The sequence below is a fragment of the Buteo buteo genome, chromosome 11 (assembly GCF_964188355.1).
Source record: "Buteo buteo chromosome 11, bButBut1.hap1.1, whole genome shotgun sequence".
NCBI classification, from domain to species: Eukaryota; Metazoa; Chordata; class Aves; order Accipitriformes; family Accipitridae; genus Buteo; species Buteo buteo.
In genome coordinates this window covers 21716191-21737113 of record NC_134181.1, presented here as the reverse complement: position 1 = coordinate 21737113, position 20923 = coordinate 21716191, and the positions used below count along the sequence as shown (strand labels likewise).

The 20923-nt window shown below is 58.5% G+C and overlaps 1 protein-coding gene across 1 annotated transcript; it reads left to right on the top strand.

Annotated features, from left to right (window-relative positions):
* Window positions 1–245: 245 nt before the first annotated feature.
* On the top strand, window positions 246–20776 carry ZNRF1 (zinc and ring finger 1). Its single transcript, XM_075040379.1, has 5 exons — window positions 246–1202; window positions 18252–18347; window positions 19053–19158; window positions 19271–19361; window positions 19503–20776. Exons 1-4 carry the CDS (start codon window positions 749–751, stop codon window positions 19326–19328), a joined length of 714 nt encoding a protein of 237 aa, XP_074896480.1. The 5' UTR covers window positions 246–748; the 3' UTR covers window positions 19329–19361; window positions 19503–20776.
* Window positions 20777–20923: the final 147 nt, after the last annotated feature.

Genomic DNA, 20923 nt, shown 5'->3' with positions numbered 1-20923 from the left:
CGGCCTCCGGGCGCTTACGGCCCGGCTGCAGGCCCTTGCGGGGCGGCATGTTGGGGGGGGGGGGGGTCGAGGCCTGTGCTACGCGGGGCAGCGCCCACCCGGGCAGCGGCGTCTCCGTGACCCGCAGGGCCGCGGCGACGAGCGCAGGCCCGGCCGCGGCGGCCGGCAGCAGCGCAGGGGTTAAGGGCGGCGGGCCGGGGGGGCCGGGGGCGGGAGCATGCGTGCTGCCGGCCTCTATTGTCTCCGGCGCGGCGCCGAGCACCCAGGCGGCTGGCGGCGGCCGGCAGCGAGGCCGTGCCCGGCGCAGCGCAGCGGAGCGGAGCGGGGCGCGCCGCCCCCGCCGCCCCCCGCCGCCCCATGGGCCGCAGCTGATCGTCGCCCGGCTGCCGGCCGCGCCCCGGGCAGGAGCGAGGCGGGCGGAGCGACCCGGCCGGCGTCCACCCCCCCCCCCTCCCCTCCCCCGCCATCCCGTTCCCCCCCCCCACCCTCCTCCCCCCCTCCGCGGCCCCGGAGCCCTCGGCGGCCCCCGCCGGGGGTGACGGCGGCGGCGGCGGACTCGGGGCGCCCTCGCCCCTGCGGGCCCGGCGGGGGGAGGATGCCTGGGGCGGGGATGGGTTTTCGCCCGTAGCTCCCCGCGCCCCCCCGCTTCCTTCCGCCCCCTCTCGCCTCCCAGCGGCGGCGGGGGCGGCGCGGCCCCGTTCCCCGCGGGGGGCTGTCGCTCGGCTCCCTCCGGCCCGGCGGCGCCCATATGGGGGGCAAGCAGAGCACGGCGGCCCGTTCGCGGGGCCCCTTCCCGGGGGTGTCGACGGATGACAGCGCCGTGCCGCCGCCGGGAGGAGGGGGGGGCGGGCCGCCCCCCTTCGGCCATTACCGGGCGGGCGGCGGCGGCGGAGCCATGGGGCTGCGCAGCCGCTCCGTCAGTTCGGTGGCCGGGATGGGCATGGACCCCGCGGCGGCCGGCGCCGTCCCCTTCGGGCTGTACGCGGCGGCGGCGCGGGCGGCGGGGGAGGCCGAGCGGGCCCCGGGTGGCGGCAGCGGCGGCGGCGGTCCGGGCTCCGACTCCACGTACGCCCATGGCAACGGTTACCAGGAGACGGGAGGCGGTCACCATAGAGACGGGATGCTGTACCTGGGCGCCAGGGCCTCGCTGGCCGACGCGCTGCCCCTCCACATCGCGCCGCGGTGGTTCAGCTCGCACAGCGGTGAGTGCCGGCTCCCCGGAGCCTTCCCCCGGTTTCCCTTCCCTCCGTGGGTACGGTTCGCCCGGCGAGGGGGCGGTGGGGGGCTGCCTCCCGCTTGGCCGGCCGGTCAAGCCCCATCGTGCCAAGCCCGAAGGAAGGACCCCCCCGTCCTCTCCCCGGCGTGGACGGGTGGGTGAGCGCTGGGGCTGGCGTCTGCGTCAAGGTCAAGGGAGGAAGGGGCTGTGGAGGGAGGAGGCTTCCGAAAAGGGAGGTGTTTTGGCTCTGGGGTGCGAAGCAGTGGATGTGGCACCCCCTGCCCCCCCCCCCCCCGACTTGGGGGAAAGTGGTCTGAGAGCGCTGTAGCTCCAGCCCTTGGTTTTGAAGACGCGGCTGAGCTCCTCGTGCCTCTCCTGAAGGGGTTTGGAGAGCGCTGGTCAGGTATAGCGGTTCCTGTGCCTTAGAAACTGGGAAAGGGGCAGAGGCGGCCTTTGGAAGCGAGGTGTGGGAATCTTTTTCCCTTGTTTCGTCTGATAAAGGGCTGGGGAGAGGCCAAAGCAGGTTTTCTCATTCAAGCCAGCTGGCACCGTTGCGGTGCCGGGGAGGAAGCAAAGGAGGAACTGCCTGCCTCTTTAACAGGGCTGGGGAGCAGGCTGGGTTCTCTTGCAAGAAACGTGTCAGGCGAAGGGAGGGGGCAAGGTTGCCCGCATCCTCACCCTTGTGGCTGGACCCCTCCGTGTGTCCTGGTGTCTGGAGAGGAGCCCTGGCTGCGCGCAGGGCTGTGTCACTGACCTAGTTTTGGCTGGGTACAGGGAGCGAGGTGGGAGGTCCTCCCTTCCCCTTCTGGCTAGAGGGGAAGTCATTTCAGGGATGTCTCCTTGCGTTTCCTGGAATAGTCTGGGATTTCTCTCCCACCCAGCCCCCTTGCAAAGGCTGTTAGTGTTCTCCTTGCATGACGTGGTCTGGGAATTTCGTAATATGCCTTGGGACAATGCCTCATTTTCAGGAAGGCTTGAAACTGAACCAGTGGGCAAGAACAAAGTGCAAAATGAGGCTTGCAGGGCCCATTTTCCTACTTCCGTCTTGGGATATTTCCTCTTTACCCAGTCTCCGGGGGCTGCTCTTCTCAGTTAAATCAAAGCTGTATGTCTTGCCTTACATCCTCAGTGGTGGAATGCCCCAGGCCAGGTTCCTCTTGATCCAGATAAGCCAGGCGCTTGTAGTCCTCCCTGGCAGATAGGGAGGGCTGGCTGGCATGGGGCACTGGCGATGAGACCCAGCGCCTTTGCAAACTTTCTTGGTCTGTGACCTTGCGCGGACTGTGCCGCTACTCTGGTTTTTAAACACAGAGACTAAGGCGCAGCGTCCTTCCAGGTATTCCACAAGCCTCTGTGCGAATGAGTGCCACGGGGCCTTCTGCTGCACCTGGTCCTGGAGCAAGGAGGGTTTCGTTTCAGAAACACCCCCCCCAGCTAATCTGTACATAGAGGTGGTCGGTCAGAGACTATCAGTTACATTAAATGATAGTTCTCAAACTGCAGCACTGAGAAGCAAAAACCTGTTCATAAAAATAAACCAGCTGCAAAATGGAGTAAGCTTTTTTCGGCTGCTCAAGTGAGTTAGTGTGATGCTAAGTTAAAGCTGGTGCCCTTGGAAGATTGCAGTGTGAGCTATGGGAAGCGCTGCAAGAACTGGGTTTCTCTGATGCCTCTTTTGGGGCTCTCTGAGAGCGTTTGAGCTGTGCTGAAGCGTGCGCGGGCAGCAGCGAGAGTCGTTCAGTCTGTGCTGAAGCCTCTCCCGATGGTGGTTCTTCCTCGTTGCTAATTAATAGCAAAAGGAGCAGTGGATGCTTAAAAAGCATTCTGAAAACTTGTCGGAGCTCATTAAACTTTCGCGTTCTTCTTCTCAGTGTAAGTGGTTAATGGAGGACTTGGAGACCGAGAGGAAGGGGAAGCAAGCCACCTCAAGATTGCTAAAATTCCTGCTGATCTCCCATTGCAGCTGGTTAATGTATAGCAGGGCTACTTGCTTCTTCCCCGCTGCCTCCCCATCAACCCGCTCCTCTTGCGGCACTGAGCCACTCCATTAGCCACTGGGAAGTGCTGAAGCAGCAGCGCTCCGGTAAATGGAGAGGAGCTTTGCCATTGCTGCTTGTGACTGTCCCTGCTCCTTTTGAAGGATGTCTTGAGGGTGGGGATGAGGGGACCCGCCGACACACTGAACCCACTCAGGAGGACACGTGCCTGGGGGTCTTGGGTATCTGCCCAAGTTGCTGTACTGCTGCAAGGAGAGGAGTGCCCCAAATTCTGTGGCTAACAGGTCTGGAGAGTGGATCCTTGCGCTGCCTGCCCTTTCCTCCTGCCTCTGCACAGACTGGAGACCTGGACAGTGCCGATCTCGGCACGTGAGGAAGGTTTTGTTCGTGGGCTTGCTCTTCCAGGAGTTCTTGGGTTTGGGGGAAGAGCCAGGATCCTCAAAGTGCAACCTGGGTTCTGCGGGGACCTCAGTGGGACAGTGAGGAGCCCTGGCTTAACGCCAGTGATAAGGTGCTGTCGCTGCGGCAGCATGTCCGTGATAACAGGAGCACACAGATAGGCTTGGTGCCTTGTCGCTCCCTTTATCTGCGATGCTGATTTTGTGTGCCTCTCCGGCTGCTTCGTGGCTCATCTGTCCCCTCAGCAGGGACCCCGAGGAGTGAGCTGGGACACGCTGAGCTTCTTTTCCCCTGGCTAGTGTCATTCCTTCCCTTCTCTGCAGTCGAAGGCTTGTGGAAGAGCCAGGTGTGCCCAGGAAGGGAGAGAGGAGGGCTGTGCTGGGAAGCCTGTGCAGAGGGAGGTTACAAAGCGGTCCCCAGGGCCAGCATGTGCTGTAGCATCACTGTAGGGTGCTGTGCGTTGTGACGGTCGTTGAGAAGAGCCCGCTGCCGACCGAATCCCTCTGTGCTTTGCCACGGCTGCTGGGGTGCAGGGACAGAAGGAGTAGTTACGTACTGATGGCCTCTAGCCCTTCCAAGGTCGGGGAGGAGAGCTGCTACTCTTACGAATAGCAAAGCCTAAATGCATCTTTCAAACAGGGCGAGCGAGGGGGCTCTGACCTCTGAGGTGGACCTCGTCGTTCTCTCCAGGGGGACAGCACCTCCCTGGGTAAGTGGATCCTCTTTCCTGATGGATTTTCCCAGGCGTGTCCGCCATCCACGTGAGCGACGTAACTGCTCCGGCTCCACCTGAAAATGCTCTGGGATTTCCCTGGCTGCCCAGGGTTTCTGAGATCTGCTTCCTGACCTATGAGGGTGGAAGATGACAAAATATCTTTTGCAACTTGGGAGTATGTCTGTAGCACTTGACCCTGTCTCTGTGGCTTCATGGCCAATTAGGACTTCTCAGCAAAGCCAAGGCTAGCAGGAAGAATGGAGAAAATGGAGACATGTGGTTTAATGCTGCCTGTCTCCAGCTTTGTATGGTTCTCTTAGTATCACTCATGTTACTCATCTTCATCAGAGGATCTCAGAGAGTTTGCAGAGGCTGTAAGTAGCTTAAAGTTTATCTGGAAATCCCCCTCATCACTCAAAGCCCTTGAGTGTTTGAAGCACCAGTAAATCCATATCTCCTTGTCTGCTGGCTAGCCCAAGGAAACACCTAACTCATCCTTCTGTGTGGTGCCATCAGGAATGTCGCAGGCTTTCCATGCACTGACAAAACAAGCTGTTTGTCCTGGATACTGGCAGCAGTAAGGTCGGGAGGCCTTCTTTGCCAAGTGAGCTGCTGCGTTCTCACCAGTGCCTTGCCCAGAGCAGGAGGGCCCAGCCTGGGGGAGAGGGGTGTCTGGTGCGGAGGTGGCAGCCAGGGTACTGGGCTGGGTCCTTCTCCAGACAGGGTTAGAGAGTGAATCGCGCTGGAAGCACTCTTTGATCCGGCTCTGGAGTCAGGAATGTGAAAGGATGTGTTGGAGGATGAGGTGAAGGGGTGTGTGAACATGCGCGTTGGGCAGCCCCGGTCTCTGCCCAGCTGGGAAGAGGCATGTCTGTGGTGTATCCTTGCTGTGCTCTGACAGCTTCAAGTCCTGAGCTTTTTCTTGCCGGTGCTTGGTAATCCTCACTCCTGAGCCAGTCCTGCCATTGCGGTCTCTACACCAAAATCAGAAGGCCTAATTCTAGCTGGCGAGCTGCTGGAGGGAGTCCACTTTCAGCCCTGACTTTCCTGCCACCAACTTTTCAACATGCAGACATCATATGTGCTCCCCTCCCCCCTTACAGGGGCTAGGCCAGGGGAAGGGCACCCCAAGGTCTGCAGGAACTTGCTGTTGTGAATCTGGTTTTGCCAGTGGAAATTTCCAAAGGAGACTGTCCTCAAACCGTCTTTTTGTGGGTTTGGTGCTGGTGGCTGCCTGGCAGCCAGGTCAGGCACCCGCAGCATTGCCAGGCCTGTGGATCATTTGGGAATGGTCCTGATGACTTCCCCGGCTCATGATATTCAGCTGTTGACCCGAGGGGTCTGGAGGGGTTGCTCTTCCAGTTCTGCCTTCTCCGAGCTGGCTGCAGGATAGCATACACCCGGGGCCAGGGGAAGAGGCAGCAGCACCAAATACCAGAAGATGGGAGACTCAAAGGCAGCTTTAATGCATGCCAGACCCGCAGCCTGGAGATGAAGTTTAAGTGTGTCAACGTTGGCGTTGTGCGTGAGAAGCCGGCGGCGGCGGTTATCTTCAGTCTCCGCAGCGAGAGCTAGCGCAGGCTATCGCTGCGCTGCCTTGCCACTCCAGTGCCCTCTGAAATCTCTTGGCCGCCTTGCCCAGGAGTGAGGCACTAATTGCTGTGTGTGCTAACTGGCCTGGCTGGGCTCGTTCATCTCTAAACCTGTGCATAAATCGGCGCAGGGGAGCCGAGCGCCCTCTCCCCCCTCCGCACACATACACTCCAGAGATACTGAGAACGATGCTCTTGTGCTCCCTGGGCTGACCCACTTCCCAGCCAGGGTTGTCTTCCCGGCCCGTGACGTAAGTTTATCCCATGCTGGTTTGTTTTGCTGAAATGTTTGTTCCGGTGACTGGAATAACCGTAAAGGCTCCTCTTATTTATTAATGTGCTATTAGGGCTGCTCTCCCTCTCTCTCCCCCTCTCTCCCTCTCCCCCCCTCTCTCTCGTTTGCTGGCCAGAGGATCAATCGGATGCAGCCGTCTTTGGTGGAGGAGTGGTACCAGGGCTGGCACCCGGCCAAGGGAGCCGCGGAGAGTCATGGGAAAATGCTGCTAAATGCCGAAAATTAATTTCAAGAGAAGCGCAGGGAGGGAGAAAAACCCACTTTGGGGGGGGGGGGGGGGAAGAAAAGAAAAGCTTTTTTTCCTCCGATGTAATCTCCTGTGTGACAAATCAGACAGGCAGCAAAGAGCTCTTTGAATGAATTCCCTCTGCAGAAACCAGTCCCGTGGCACCCCAGCGGGTCAGTGGGCAGCCACGAGGCGTGTCTCATTGCCTCTGCTGCTGGTACACCGAAGCCTGATGTGTCAAATACTTGGGTTTGAGTAAACGTGACCTGGCTTTCTCCTGCTTCCCTTGAAAATTGAAATCGTAAGAACTTGCAAGTGATTTACACGAGTGGCCGAGTGATGCTATAAAGCAGCAGGCCCTGATGCAGTGTTTTACGTGCCTGCTCTGGCGTGGCTGTGTATCGGGGTACAACAAGCCTCTCTCTGTAGCGGCAGACCCATTTTTTTATTTCAGATAGAGCAGGAGTGGTTAAGTTGGGCCTTAGATGTCTCACCTTCACTGGTCCCACCAGGCAGGTTTCACCTGCTGGGGGCTGGGGTCTCCCCACCCAGGGATTCTCCCGCTGTGCCTTGTGGGTGCTGTTTGGCCAAATACTTTTGGTTGGTGCTTTCTGGTGGGAGACTGTCGGGAGGTGCAGCTGTAGGAAGCTCTGCTGGCCTGGGGCCTCTTCGTGTGCCGCTGCACTGTGTTTCCCGTGGGCAGAGCCCGGCTGCCGGTGGGTTTCCTGCCCTGCCGGGCTGCGGGCAGGGGAGGGGAGTGACTGCGGCAGGGGACAGAGCCTGCTTTTTCTCTTGGTGTGGTTTAGCTTTCCAGCCTGCTGCGGGGCCCATGCAGCCCAGGGTTTTGAGGAGGGTGGCAGGAAGAGCTGGGGAGCCGCCAGGCGGGTCCTCGCAGCTGGTCTCTGTGCTGCCAGGATGGAGCTCGGTCCATCGGTGCTCCCTGCTGTGGTCCCCGTGCCTGTGCGCTGCCGGGTTTGTGCCACTTGCGGCTGGCTGAGCTTGAGCAGATGCATCGCTCGGTGCTGGTGTCGTCCTTCCCCAGGCCCCAATGGCGAGTCTATGGGCAGCTGGAGGTGTTTGATACAAGGTGTATTTTGCCGGTGGGGATGGTGCCTTGTTGTTGGAGAGGCTCCAGTGCACCTCCAAGATGGAGCTGACTCTTCTTCCCCACGGAACTGACCTGCACTGGCCAGTGTGGGCAGCAGGTTGGCCCCTGGGGCAGCTGCGGTGTTGTGCTGCTCAGGAGGGCGCAGGCTGAATTAGCTTGGGAAATTCCTGGCTTTCTGCACTTGTGCACACTCGTGCAGCTGTGGGCCTCCCATCAGCGGCACAGAAACGAGACCGTGTGCCTTGTGCAACTGTCTTGTGGTGCTTTGTACGGGAGCGGAGAGATGCAGTGGAAATATTTACCCTTTTGCTAGTTTTAGCAATGCTAGCAGAAATTTCACAGGGCTGTATATTCCCAGCAAGCACTCATTGAGGCTGCGTCAGGTTGTGGCCACGGTTCCTGAGAGACTGTCACCTACCAGGCACAGAAATGGGGCTGGGACAGGTCCTGGCGAGGGAAGCACAACGGCACAGATGAAGAATTGAACTGAAAGCCGCTCAGAGCTGTTTCCTGGCCCTAGCAGGCAGGACAGCGTGACAACAGTGGGTATTTTTAGAGGCCAGCTGCCTGCAACGCGAGAGAAGGAAAGCAGCAGTCAAGCAGGAGAACTGAGTGATGCTTCCCCTGTCCCGCATCCCTGCCCAGCATTTTACTTCCTCCCAGGACGGGGCTGCTGGCATTAAGGAGTTTCCACATCCTCCATGCCTCTTTGCCTGTTGCCGCCTTGAAAGGCGGCTGGCTTCATTCTTCCCTCGGCTTTCGCCATGGCTGCGTGTTTCTGTTTCTCTGATCACAGCTCCGCAGCTCGAGGGTGGTGCTGGGGGCTCTGCTCTTCGCTTCCCAGACGATTGCATTACAACTTGGTGTGGTGGGCGTTTTGGGGATTGTTTTTTGGAGAAGTCTTTGTCGCCAGGGAGGGAAAACCCGCAGTTTCTCCTGCAGCCGGGGTAATTGCAGTAATTCATTTGGGAGCTCTCCCTACAAGGCGATGGAGCTGTGTTTCATCAGAAGTGCTGCAGGGGAATTAGATCCACCTTTCAATCCATCCATCCAAGGCCTGTACATCTGTAGCTGGGGAAAATGATGGGGGGATTGGCTCTAGCCAGATGGCTTAAATTGCCATCTGCAGGGAGGTCAAGTCAATATGGGTTGAGATCAGTTTTGGGGCCAACTTCTGTTAAGCTGGTGCTGAGGGGGACAGGGTGAGGCTGAGCACCCCGCCTGAGCTGCCTTGGCATTTCGGGTTATCCCCACCCAGATCTTGCTGCTTTGAAGCTATTGTCCGTCCGCTTATTTATTGCAATGTTGATTTCATAGCCCTTGAAGTCTGCTATTTGCCTGGATCTTACCCTTCTGAGGGTGGTTGTAGATGCCTTTGATTTCTCTTTGCTCCCCGTAGACAGGTACAAAGCAGGTAGCACCCTGTGGCCAGCCCTGGGTGAGTGTTTCACAGGGGCACTCTGCTTCCCAAGGCCCTGCCCATCTCTGGAAGTGGGGATACACTGTGCTCCTCTGGGTGTTGCAGCGGTGTTTTTCCTTTCTCCTGGGGAAGGGAGAGCTTGAAATCCCACAGCTGGGATTTTTGTCATCTGCAGCCCCGCTATCTCCCTCCTGCTCCCAGTGCCTGCTGGCTGCGAGACAGCTCGGCCTTTCTGGTGTTTGAGGGCGGCACATGTTGAAGTGAAGGGGAGGCAGGAGTGGAGAAGGTGGGACAGCCGGTAGGGTTGTTCCTGCCTGTTGCATGGTGGGCAGGCCCTCCTGCTTCCGCTGGCAGGATCCAGCGTGGGCAGACCCTGCCGCTCACCGAGGTGTTCATTCTTCCGAAATGTTGTGCTTTGTGTTTTGGAGGTTTGGCTCCTGGAGCTGCAGAAAGCTGGCTCTGTCTGCCAGCCACCTCCATGCTGCAAGGGCAGCCAGGAAGCACACAGCGCAGGGCTGCTCCAGAGCGAGAGTGAGTTGTGTGATGTGGTCCCATTCCCGGCACGGGGGTATCTTCCAAAGCCCCAGCCTCTGGCTGGAGAAGGGGAGCTGATGCTGCCTGGCTAAGCAGCTTGGTGCTGTTGAGCATCCCTCCCCTCCCGCACCATGCCCAGCAGAGGTGTGTGATTAAACTGCAGGTCTGCACCCCACTCTTTCCCTTCCTGCTGTCCTGGTAGCCTGGGGAATTCACTGGGCAGCCCTCAGCAATTGCAGACCCTTCTGGGGAGCACGGAGATGTTCTCTGCCATGCATCTCTTCCTACCACCCAAGGGGCATGTGAGGTTAGGGCTTGCTCTGCAGTGTGCTCCTCCCTAGGATTTTTTTCAACAGTGTCTGTCTTTCTGCAGAAACAACCAGTGTTAACTGGCCATAAGCATTTCCCAGCCATGCGCTGCCTGTGGGTCTAGCTCTGTGTGCCTTTTGTGCTCTGTTTGCTGCCCACTACATAAAAATTGCCCTTTCTCTACCCTGAAAAGCAGTGCTTCGTCTTTCCCACGCACCCTGGAGGCCAGGGGTCTCGCACTGATGAAAACCAGTTGCCCCAGTAACTCCTGCCACCACGGCCTAGGCATCAAGTGCCATGGGAGACCCTCCACCACGTTGTTTGTGCAGTGCTCCAATGCCATACCCAGGGAGGAGGTGTCCCAGGAGCCGGATGGGATTGCTTCCCAGCAGGAGCGGGTACGTGGGTGAGATCAGTGCTCCCTCTGCCAGCATTGCGAGGCCAGGGCATGTCATTTTGTGTCTCTGGAGTGTCCCTTCATCCTCCCAGCGAGATCAGCTGAAGCTGAGGCATGACGGAGCCAGGACAGCATCAAGGCACGAGTTTTCTGCTTTGGAAAAACCCAGGGGTCAGGAGGGAGGTAGCCAGGGAGCTGCCACTTCACCCCACGGGGTCAGATCCGGTTGCGTTTGGGAGTGGCTCAGGTCAGGCTTTTGTGCTTAAGCCTTTCCGAAAGTGGGAATTCCTCTGGCAGCTCAGTGGCGGCTGGAGCCTGATGGCGGGGACTCCGTGGGTGCCTCCCCAGCGGATGGCTTAGTCAGAAGTGACTCACCCCGTCGGTCCCCGCGTGACGTTGCCTCGCTGCTCCCTCCCAGCCACTGCTAAGCCAAAGCGTCCAACTTTCCCCTTCTGCTCAGATTTCCCAGTCGCCTCATCCCACTGTGCTGCTGGAGGATCCCTTGTGCTCCTTTATTTCGGCACCTGGGACGCCCCCCGTTGCCCCGTTGGCTCCGTGCATGTTGTGGATGATTGCTGCCTGCAGCAGAGCTCACGGTTGGGCTTCCTCCTTCGCACAAATATTCAGGAAGAAAAAAGCAGGCACACCCTTTGGAAATTCCCAGGTATGCCTGCAGGATCCCTTTCCTCTCTGGGCAGTGAATTTGAAACCCTGAGCATCCCTTCAGAGGTGGGGAGGCAGCACCAGGGCATCCTTGCAGCACTTCCATGCAATGAGATGGCCCCAGGCTGGTTTTGTGACTAGCAGGAGCCCTGAATGAGCTTGTAACTCGGTAAATTCAAGCCCTGCAGCCCAATGAAAGGAGTCTAAGGTGTTAATGCCTTCACTGGGCTATCGCCCAGGACCCCTCTGCTTAACTTTGCTGATCTCCGGGATGCTAAAATTAGCTTTGGGCTACACACTCTTCCTTATGAAGCCTGTTCCCAGCAGCTGGGGGAGTGTTTCTGCAGTAAACTAGGACTAGCTGGAAGGCAGGGTGACCCCGGGAGGTTGCCTTTCTCATCCAGATCTGGGGGAACTGATCCTGTGGCATAGCCTGGGGATGCTGGGGAGGGAGATACTCTCTACCTGTAGCATAGGTACTTTTGTTCAAAAATTACAACTGCAGCCACAGAAGGGGCAATACTCAAAACAGCAACAGCAGTGGGGGTGCTTGGGGTGCAGAGGCTGTTTGCACATCTTCCCTAAGGATGTGTGTGCAAAGAGGGTGGCTCTGGATGTCCTGCGACTGTATAGCTGGGCCTCTTTGCCCTCCTGCTTCTCAGTGTTCATGGGCTGTGCTGGAGGTGTCTTGTAGGGCTTTGGTGTGTTCGTCTGCTGAGGCTCAATGGCTTTGGGTGCTCTGGAGCAAATGTCCCTGTGGGTTCCCTCTCTCGTGTTTCCTGCCCTTTCCCAACTCTTCGGCTTTCCCTAGCCCCAGTATTGCAACCTGTTCTTCTTCCTGTCCTCCCCTCCAGCCGCATAAGAAACCAGCTGGCTAAAAAAAAATCTCTGCCTCCTGGCTTGCAGCAAGCCAGCCCTGGTCTGCTGTGATGTGATGCTTCCCAGCCCCTCTGCTCCATGGCCTGCATCCCTGTGGCCCTAGTGGCTTCCCCACATCCCACCTGGAGCACTGATGCCTTTTCCTTGCTGCTGCATCTCCTCTTCATGGCTTGAGTAGGGTGGGAGTGGGCAGAGGTGTCTCCAAAACCCAAGACCTCAAGCGTTAGGGCAGTGCTGGCCTTGGCCAGCTTCGTGGTCCATGGCATGTCTCTGCCACCCTGGACTGGCATGTGGCTGACCTGACAGCAAACACCTGCAGCGTGGGGGCTTTGCCAGGAGCCACTGTGAACTAGAGACAGCTTTTCTTCAACGTTGCACAGGAGTGGCTTCTTTTTGGGGTGCTGCTTTATGTGCCAAACATCTATTTTCTCCCAGCTCAGCCAGCTGAACTGACTCAGTCAGCAGGGAAACAGTGGGGGGGGATGGGGATGGAGCAGGACCATCTCTCTGCCGAGGCAGCAGCCTCCACTGTTGGGTTTCTCCCCAAGCACTGCCATCCAGGGATGTCCCATCCCAGCCACGTCCCTGCTGCCTGGCTGATCATCTGGGGCTGGCCTCCTGGCATCCCCCAGCCCTGCCTCCCTTCTGCCCACAGGAAGGTGGGATGTCTTGTTTCTACCCTGGACCCATCCTTTATGCTCTCTCCACTTCCCTGCAGCCTTGAATTGGGAGGAAGGACACTCGTATGGCCCTTTTTTGGAGCTAGTAAATGAGGCTGCTTAAGTGCTTTACTCCTTCCTGCCTACGTGTCCCCGCTCATGTCAACCCTTGTGCTGCACAATAGCTGAGCACCGTCATGGCATTCAGCCGGCACCTTGCGTCCTGCTGGGGCAGCAGGCCGCGGGCTGTGTTGGACTTTGGCTTCTGCATCTGCCTTGTGCAGCTGATGCCATTTCCTTCTGCAAGGGGAAGTTGGTTCAGGCCTGATCCTGCTGGGTGCCCTGGCGTCCAGGCACTCAATGAAAGCACTTTGCTGGCAGAGGGAGCGTGGGATTCCTTTGGGGTCCTTGGTGGGATGGGTCCTTGGCGCAGCTGTAAGCTGCCTCCTGGCCCTGGTGCGAGGTGGCATCGCTGGCTGTATCACTCAGAGGCTGGTAGAGTGTCACTTCCACAGTGGGTGATGCTCTCAGAAGAGAACACCTGTGGAGGTCCTCAGCTACCAGGTCCCTGCCATGCCCAAGTGCTGGAGATGTGCTCTGTGCACCCCATGTGCCATCTCCAATGTGCTGTCCTGTGTGACCATCACTTTCAAAAAGAGGCTGCTTTAAGCCAGTAGGGTATTTATTCTCCTGGAGATGTTGGGTCTGAATATCTTGGCTCTGCAGGTTTCCTTTGCTTGGCTGGCGAGGAGGACAACCCCTCCGTGATCCCTTCCCTCCTGGGGCTGTGCTGGAGCCCATGAGGGCTAAGGGAAGGGGAGGACTTGGACCCCCTTTGCCTCACCCAACCCCACATGCTTCTGCTTCAGTTTGACCAACTGGGCCCATAGACATGGTCTTTCAGTTTTTCCCTCTTCTCTGATCACTAGCATGGTTTTTTTAAAGATGATCCATCTCTTCCAGCTTCCACCTGGTGCCGGTTCAGTTGGCGATGTTGGGGAGCCACGGGGGGAGTTGTGATGCTCAGGGTTTGCTCAGCAAGGAGAAGGCACCAGGGCTCTGCTTCAGCTGCATGCTTGGACCAAATATTCCCTGCATTTGTCTTGTGCTTGGATGCATCCTCACCTGGTGTAAGCCAGCTCCCTTGGCTGGGTGCCCAGGATGCTCTCTGGAGGCAGGGAGATGGGCTGTGCAGCTGAGGTTTTGGGATCTCCCATGGACGTCAGGCAGCCTGGGGCTTACCCCTGAGCTACCTGGTGCTCACGGTGTCCCTCGCAGGCACACTTTGGCAAGTTGGTGTAGTCGCTCCCACACGCAGGGCTCCTGGCTTATCCTGCTGCAGTAGCAGGGCCCTGGGCAGTCAGGGATCCCTTTGGTGAATGCTACTCTGTATGGGGTGGGTTGCTGGGGTTGTACCCGCTTGCTTGTGCCTGGGCTGCTGCTTCTTCCCCCTGCCTTCAGGGCATGTCATCCCCCACTGGCCTCTTCCTCCCACCACTGGAGGTGCCGCACAGCAGTGAAGCTGCTGCTCCCTGCATTTCGGCCATCTGCTAGCAACAGAGCCAGGGTCTTCTACCGCTGGGGCGATGCCAAGTCTCCTGGTGGCACCACAGCCTGTAAGGCACACCGAGTTAGCAGAGGGTTTGGTGAGTGAGTGAAGAGGTGGCACATGCCTTTCCCTGCCATCAAGGACAGGGTTGCAGCTCCTGTGGACGCTGTCTTGCCTGTCCCCGAGGCAAGCAGTCGTTTCCACTCCCAGGACATGGCGTGGCTGACCTCGCTGTAGTGCTCAGTGGCTTCCCCAAACCACAGAGGTTGCTGCGGACTTCACTTGTAGACACAAGTGATGGCAATTTCCTATCCCAGCTTCAGAAGCAATTCCTAATGGGTATGGCCACGGCTGTGTTTGAGGCCGTGATTACAGATGGGTTGGAAAAGTGTCTTGACCCTTCTGCCACTACCAAAGCTGCCCCGGCAGCCTGTGTGGTCATGGTTTCAGCACTGTGAGGGTTAACCATGGGGCTCTTTCAGCTTGCATTGGACCTGCTGGAGGTTTTCAGAGATTCCCAGCTCTGCTTCGCCTGGCTCTCTAAAATTAACCATGTAACCTTCCTAAAAATACTCAGAGGGCAGTAGCCCCCGGAGAGCACCAGCACTGCTTGCTCCCAGTTTCTAGACCAAGCCATCGGAGAGATGAGATCACCTGCCAACATGTGTCTTGCAGCCCTGGAAAGCCCTTGGCTTTCTCAAGTCTCCTGCAGGATACAAGAGTCCAGGTCTGGATCTGAACCTGCCTTTCCAGGCCAGCCCGCTTCCCGCATCACCCTCCTCTTCCTCGCGTGCTCCTGGTGAGAGGTGGTGCCTGCCTGCACATCTCTGCCTGCAGTGAGAGTGCCAGCTTCAGGTTTAATGTGCTGCAGGCAGGAGCATCCATTGCCAGCTGCCCTGGGTGCCTTGGGAGGGAGGAATGGTCCATGGCCTTTCTTCAGAGATCTCCCTAGCCTCCCCGTGGGTGTGGGAGGCCCAGGCGAGGAGGAATAGCTGGGCCCTTCCTCTCTCATGGTTTGTTTTTTTTAGGCATGTGGGAGGAGGGCGGAAAGGGCTCGAGGAGGAGGGAGGGAGCTGAATTTTCCATGAGCAGCTGTCAAAATGTAATCTCTTGCATTGCTTGGGCTGGCAGCTTAGGCAGGATAAATTAACAGGGATTTCGGGGAACGTGGAAAATACCATGGCCCGGAGGGGGCCGGCCGCGTGGGGAGCGGCCCTTTCATCTGCAGGACCAGCTCCGGGCCCCAGCACCTTCCTGAACCACAGAGGGATGCTCTGAGACGCTGGGCTCGGCGCCTGCCGCTGCCAGGTGCCGGCTGTCCCCTGGCCTCAGTGGTTTTCCACCCACCGCCTTCTCCCAAGGGTCATCCAGAGAAGGGGTGAGGGAGCCTGACCCCCTTCTCTGCCTTCCCTTTGCTGCTGGCAGTGGGCTCCCCACGGCTCCAGTGCCTGCAGTGGAGGGGGATGCAAGCAGTTGCTCTTGCAATGCCAAGTATTTGTGCCGACAGCTGGGATGGAGGGCGGCCCCCCACCCCGGGGGCCTTTCCATGACAGCTCCTCGCTCCCGCTCAGACCCAGGAATGTATGCAATTGCATTTTCATGATTTTTCCCACCCCCCTCCATCTTGTGAAATGCAGAGCCAGGAAAGTGTGTGTGCTTCTGCGCTTGGCTCAGCCCCCAGACCCGTGTGGCAGCCAGCGTCTGTGGCTGGAGCACACCGTGCACATGCTGGGGTTTGAGCCCGGGCCCCTCCGTCTCTGCAATGCCCCCATGTCCTTGGCACGGGGACGCGATGGCGCTGGGGGTCCCTGTCCCCCAGCCAGCTGCCTGGGGAGCACCAAGGAGCGTGACGGGTGTTCGTGCTGGCTATTTATAACTGTGCTAAAGCTACCCTAACTAGCAAAGAGGTCTGGAGATATGGCAACAGCCGCTCACCAGAGCCTGCAAAGGGCCCTGCTCTTTCCCTGGCTTCTGCTGCTTTGCCGGCAGTCGTGCCCTGGCAGCTGTGGGCCAGGCAGTCTCATCCAGGGCCCTCTCCCTTTACCCTGGTTGCACGTCTTGTAGGATCCCTTCGGGTGCTGCCGGAGCCGGCAGATCTGGGGCAGCTGTTTAAAATAACATATTGGCACAGAAAAAGGGGGAACCGGAGAAAACGAGGTCTTCCCATACGGTGCATGGGGGACAGTACCTAACCTCTGCAAATGCCTTGCCCTGACACCAAGTTTGCAGCCAAAACCCTTTTTCCAAAGGGAGTCTTTTACAGCTGCCCTGTGCCAGGGGCTTGCTGCTGGAAACTGGTCCCCGGACCTTCCTCGGTAGGGACCAGCACCCGTGGTGCTGGCAGACCGTCAGTGTTCAAGCAGGTTCAGTTCAGCCGGGGACAGGGGCAGGCGGGCTGCCAGGGCAGCTGGCGGATGGGAAAGGTGTCTCACAGGGGGAGGCTAGTTGGGTCTTGCAGAAGGCAGGCTGGGACGCTATCTGAGCCCGCTCTATAAATACACCAGGTGGGTAAACACTTGGGAGGAGAAAAAACCCAACTATTTTAGCTAATGGGCACTGCTGCCACAAGGTATAAATCGGTCACGAGTAAAATTAGGCTGGAGCGGAGAAGGCAGATTGGTGCTGCTGCCCATGAGTCTTTGGCTGCCAGTGCTGTCCTTTCGGCCGGGGCTTGGTGTGATGGGGCTGGATTCGCAGCAGAGATTCTGTGGCTCGGCCTGGTTGGGACAGGGATGTGTCTCTGCAGTGGCACACTGTGGGCCAGCCTGACACCCTGCTGGAGGGGCCCCTGGGCTCAAGGGCTCCTTGTTTTAGCAAGTCCCTTTAGAGTCAGTCCCCAACCATCCACGACAGTCATCCTTGCTGTGCCTTCCTGGGAAATAACCACGGCGGGGCAGGAATCGGCATCCCTATCCTAGGCTTTCATCCGGGGAGCTGGGATGTAATCTGCATTTATCACCACTGCTAATGAGAGGGTGCTCAGGTGTTGAGCCGTTATCCTGGCTGTTTGCACGGCAGAGGTCTGAGCTGCCTCCCGTTAAAGCCACCGGCACTTTCTGCCTTCCAGGAAGCAAAAAATTTCCCTTGCCACATCCATCTGGTGGCAAACAAGAACCTGATTCATTCTTAGATAATTCGTGTATGTTCCTTTTCTCTTTCCTGAGCAGCCTTTGCGTATATATGAAGAAAGCTCTTAAGCGGCACTGCAGTCAAACCTGATCTGCTTTTAGAAGACAGGTCCTTAAATTACCCTCTCCCTCTCTGCAGGCAGGCAACTGCTAGATATTCTGGTGCAAACCCATGGTGGTGGTGGTGGCATGCGCATGTTCGGCTGCATCGGCTTGAGCCCCACTGCACTGGGCAGTGACAAACCGCATGGCTTCAAGCTGGCTTCAGTGGGAGGCCAGGGAGTCCCGGGTGGGTGACCTGCAGGGCTGGTTGGGGATTTGATCCCTGGGAGTTTGGGGCTTGGAAACCTGGGTTTGGGGCAGCCTTGCTCGGTGGTGCTGGGGACTATGTCGTGGCGGTCTGCATGGCTCGAGCAGGTGGTGGCACCGGTGTGATACCGGGGCCCCATCCTCATGCCCAAGCAAGGATGCAGAGTGGGTCTGGACATCACGGCCAGCTTCACCCAAGAGTCCGGGTCACCAGGCAGGTCCAGGTGACAAGGCAAGGTCAAGCTGGGACGTCAGTCTGTGGGGTCCCCCTGCTCCTGGGGCTGCTGGCTGGCATCAGAGGGGCAAGCACCCACCTCATTCCTGCAAAAAGCTGGAGAAAGCAGCAACTTGGGCTCGTGGCTCCGGCCTGCCAGTCCTCTGCTGCGGCCCTACAGAAAAACCTCCTTCCTTGCAGCTTTTCTGGCTCAGCCATGCAGGGCTGAAGTACAGCAGCGGGGACAGCACCATCCTGGCACAGGGACATGCCCCTGCGCTCACCAGCCCCGGGATTCTGCATGCCCTGGGCTGCTCCTCGCCCTTTAAGGCCCAGCAGCAGCTGATGGCCACGTGTGTGCTGCCTTGGCACACTCTCCGTGCCCTCTGTGCGACGGCGGGCACTGGGACCACTGGCGCGCCGGCTCGGGTGGCTGTCCCCCACGCCGGCGCTGCTGGCGGCCGGCACAGGATGAGCAGGTGCCCGGCGGGCGCTGCGTGGGGTGCGTGCCACCATGCAGGCAGCAGGTGAGGGGCTGCCCGCTGCCGTGCCCCGCCATGGCCTCGGGGACTCCCTGGGATGCAGGATGGGCTCTTCTCCTCCTCCCCTTGCTAAGGGCTTGTCTCTCTGCTCTCCCTCCAGGTTTCAAGTGCCCCATTTGCTCCAAATCCGTGGCTTCTGACGAGATGGAAATGCACTTTATCATGTGTCTGAGCAAACCTCGCCTCTCCTACAACGGTAAGGGCCGGCAGCCAGGCTGTGTGGGGACACGGCGTCCTGCAGGCTTGGGATGGCTCTGGGCAGGCTGGAGAGACGCTTGCCGCAGGCTGTGCGGGCAGGCGGCTCGGCTGGGCTTGCCAAGAGGGCAGTGCTCCAGCGGACCGGTGCAGCTCACGGTCCTTGCTCCTCTCCTCTCCCTCGGCATGGCTCGACCCCACCAGTTTTGCCTTTGGGACCCTTTGTAACACAGCCCCGTCCCCGTGTTGCTCACCCCGGTGTGCTGTGCTGGAGGGAGCCGTCCTGGCTGGGTGTCGTGCCCAGTTAGGGCAGGGGACGTGTCCTCCTGGGCTGCCTCTCTGAAGGGTTGCTGCCTTCCTCCCCTCTGCGCCGGCAGTGAGGCTTACTGGGCTGAGCACTGGTCTGCAAATGCCTGCATCTCCCATCCTCCCTCCTGACCACTCACCGGGGAGTGGTGCTCACCTCCTACTCAGTGGTGCTTTTTTGGAAGCCAGGGGTAGGGGGTATGTTGGCTGCAGCCGCCCCAGCCCCACCTCCCCACCGTGCCTCCACCTGAGCCTCCTGACAGTGCTTGCTGGCGCTGCTGCCACTTGGCTGCCCCATCCCGGCTGCCTCCGTGGAGGTGGCCATGGGCTCCCCTCCATCCCGGGAAGGGGAATGCCACGGTGGACTGTGTCTCACCGCTGCCCTTGCCTCCCCTCCCAGATGACGTGCTGACCAAGGACGCCGGCGAGTGCGTGATCTGCCTGGAGGAGCTGCTGCAGGGGGACACGATAGCCAGGCTGCCCTGCCTCTGCATTTATCACAAAAGGTACTGCATGGGCACCGGGAGCGAGGGGACACAGCCAGGCAGGTGGCAGGGGGGCAGGCGGGGACAACCTGAGGCTCAGCAGCACGGTGGTGACACACTCTCCTCTTTGCAGCTGTATAGATTCATGGTTTGAAGTGAACAGATCTTGCCCAGAGCATCCTTCTGATTGACCTGCCGGGCGTGCTTGCTGACTTCTCTCTAAGGTGAGCCTGTGGCGGGCTGTTCTGAGGTAATTTTCCCGTGCTGGGTTTTTAAATCCTGGGCCAGGAGGGTAGGATGGGGTGGGATTGGGATGGCCATGGCTCCTGCTCCTCACCTGGGATCATCTCTCTTTGCCTTTGCAGGGCACCTTGCTATACCTGCTGTACCTCCTCTCCCTGTCCCCCCCTGCCCCGCCTGGAGTTTTGGGCTGACTTTAAATTCCTCGAGAAGACAAAAATAAAACCCAGAAACTTGAATCCACTTGGGACAACAGCGAATTTTTTTTATTTTATTTTATTATTTTTATTTGTTCTGTTGTTTGGGGTTTTTTTTGTTGTTTGTTTTTTTTTTTAATTTAAATGAATATAAAAAAAAGAAACATCCAGGAGAAGACAGTGTGAGAAAAGCAGAGCGACCTGCTCTCCCCTCCACAGCCGCTGGTCACCAGGAGAGCTCAGCCTGCCAGGGAGGCCCCAGGGACACCCTTGGCCAGAACCCTGCCATGATGTTTGGCTTTTCTCCCCAAAACGAAGGGGAAAGCTGCCGGGGGACAGCCGGCCAAACGGAGCACGCAGCATTTCTCACCGGCAACCCCCCCACCTCCCACCTGGACTCGCCCGGGGGCTCTGCTCGGTTTTTTTGCACTGACTAAATGGGAATTTTCTCTTCTCTCCCGTCTCCCTTTTGGAGATCTCCACCCCAGCCCCGGGAGCGCGAGACGGGGACTCTGCCCCACGCCGAGAGCGGGGCCACTGCTCCCCCCTGCTGAGCCGCGGGGGTCCGTCTTTCAAGTGTTTACAACGAGAGAAAAAAAAAAGGAAAAAAAAAGAAGAAAAAAAAAAAAGAGAAAACCGAAAAAAAAAAAACCAAACCACAACTGAAGCTTTGTGTTGACTGGCGTGTTCTTCGATTTGAGCTTCCCTGCCCCGGTGATGTTTACAGACTGGTCACTCTTTAACTCAGCTATAACCACTCAGAGACTGGAAAGCCGCAGCATCCCCGCCGCCCCCTCCCGCCGCCCCCCCCTGCCGGACTCCTCTTGCCAAAACCACCCCCCTTCTTTCTTTCCATCGCCTTTGAGTCAAACCCTTTTGGGGAGGGTATGGGGAAGGCCCCCGATGGCCCTCTGGCCACGGGGGTGGCTTTGCCAGAGGTGCCAAGACGGAGTCATTTCACGGCAGTGACCCCCTCCCAGCCCATCCCCGTCCCCTCCCGGCACGGCGGGCACGTTTTCGTTGGTGAGACCTCCCCTGCTGGTGGCCGTGCCCCTGCGGGAAACCTTTCTGTATTTATATATTAAAAAAAAACGGGGGAAAAAACCTAAGAGTTCAGAGCTTGGGGGGAGCTTCCTTCATTAGTCAAGGTGTTTTGATATGGTATTAAAACAATGTTCAATAAAATATTCACTGTTATTTTATTTCACTGGCTTTCTTGGTAAAGCAGACTATGCCTGTGGGGTGCCGGAGCCCCCCCACGTGCACTGATGCCCCTTCTCCATGCCTGCCTTGGCATGGGGATGGCCATGGTGGTGCTCAGCACGTCCCAGAGAGCTCCCAGCCCTGCA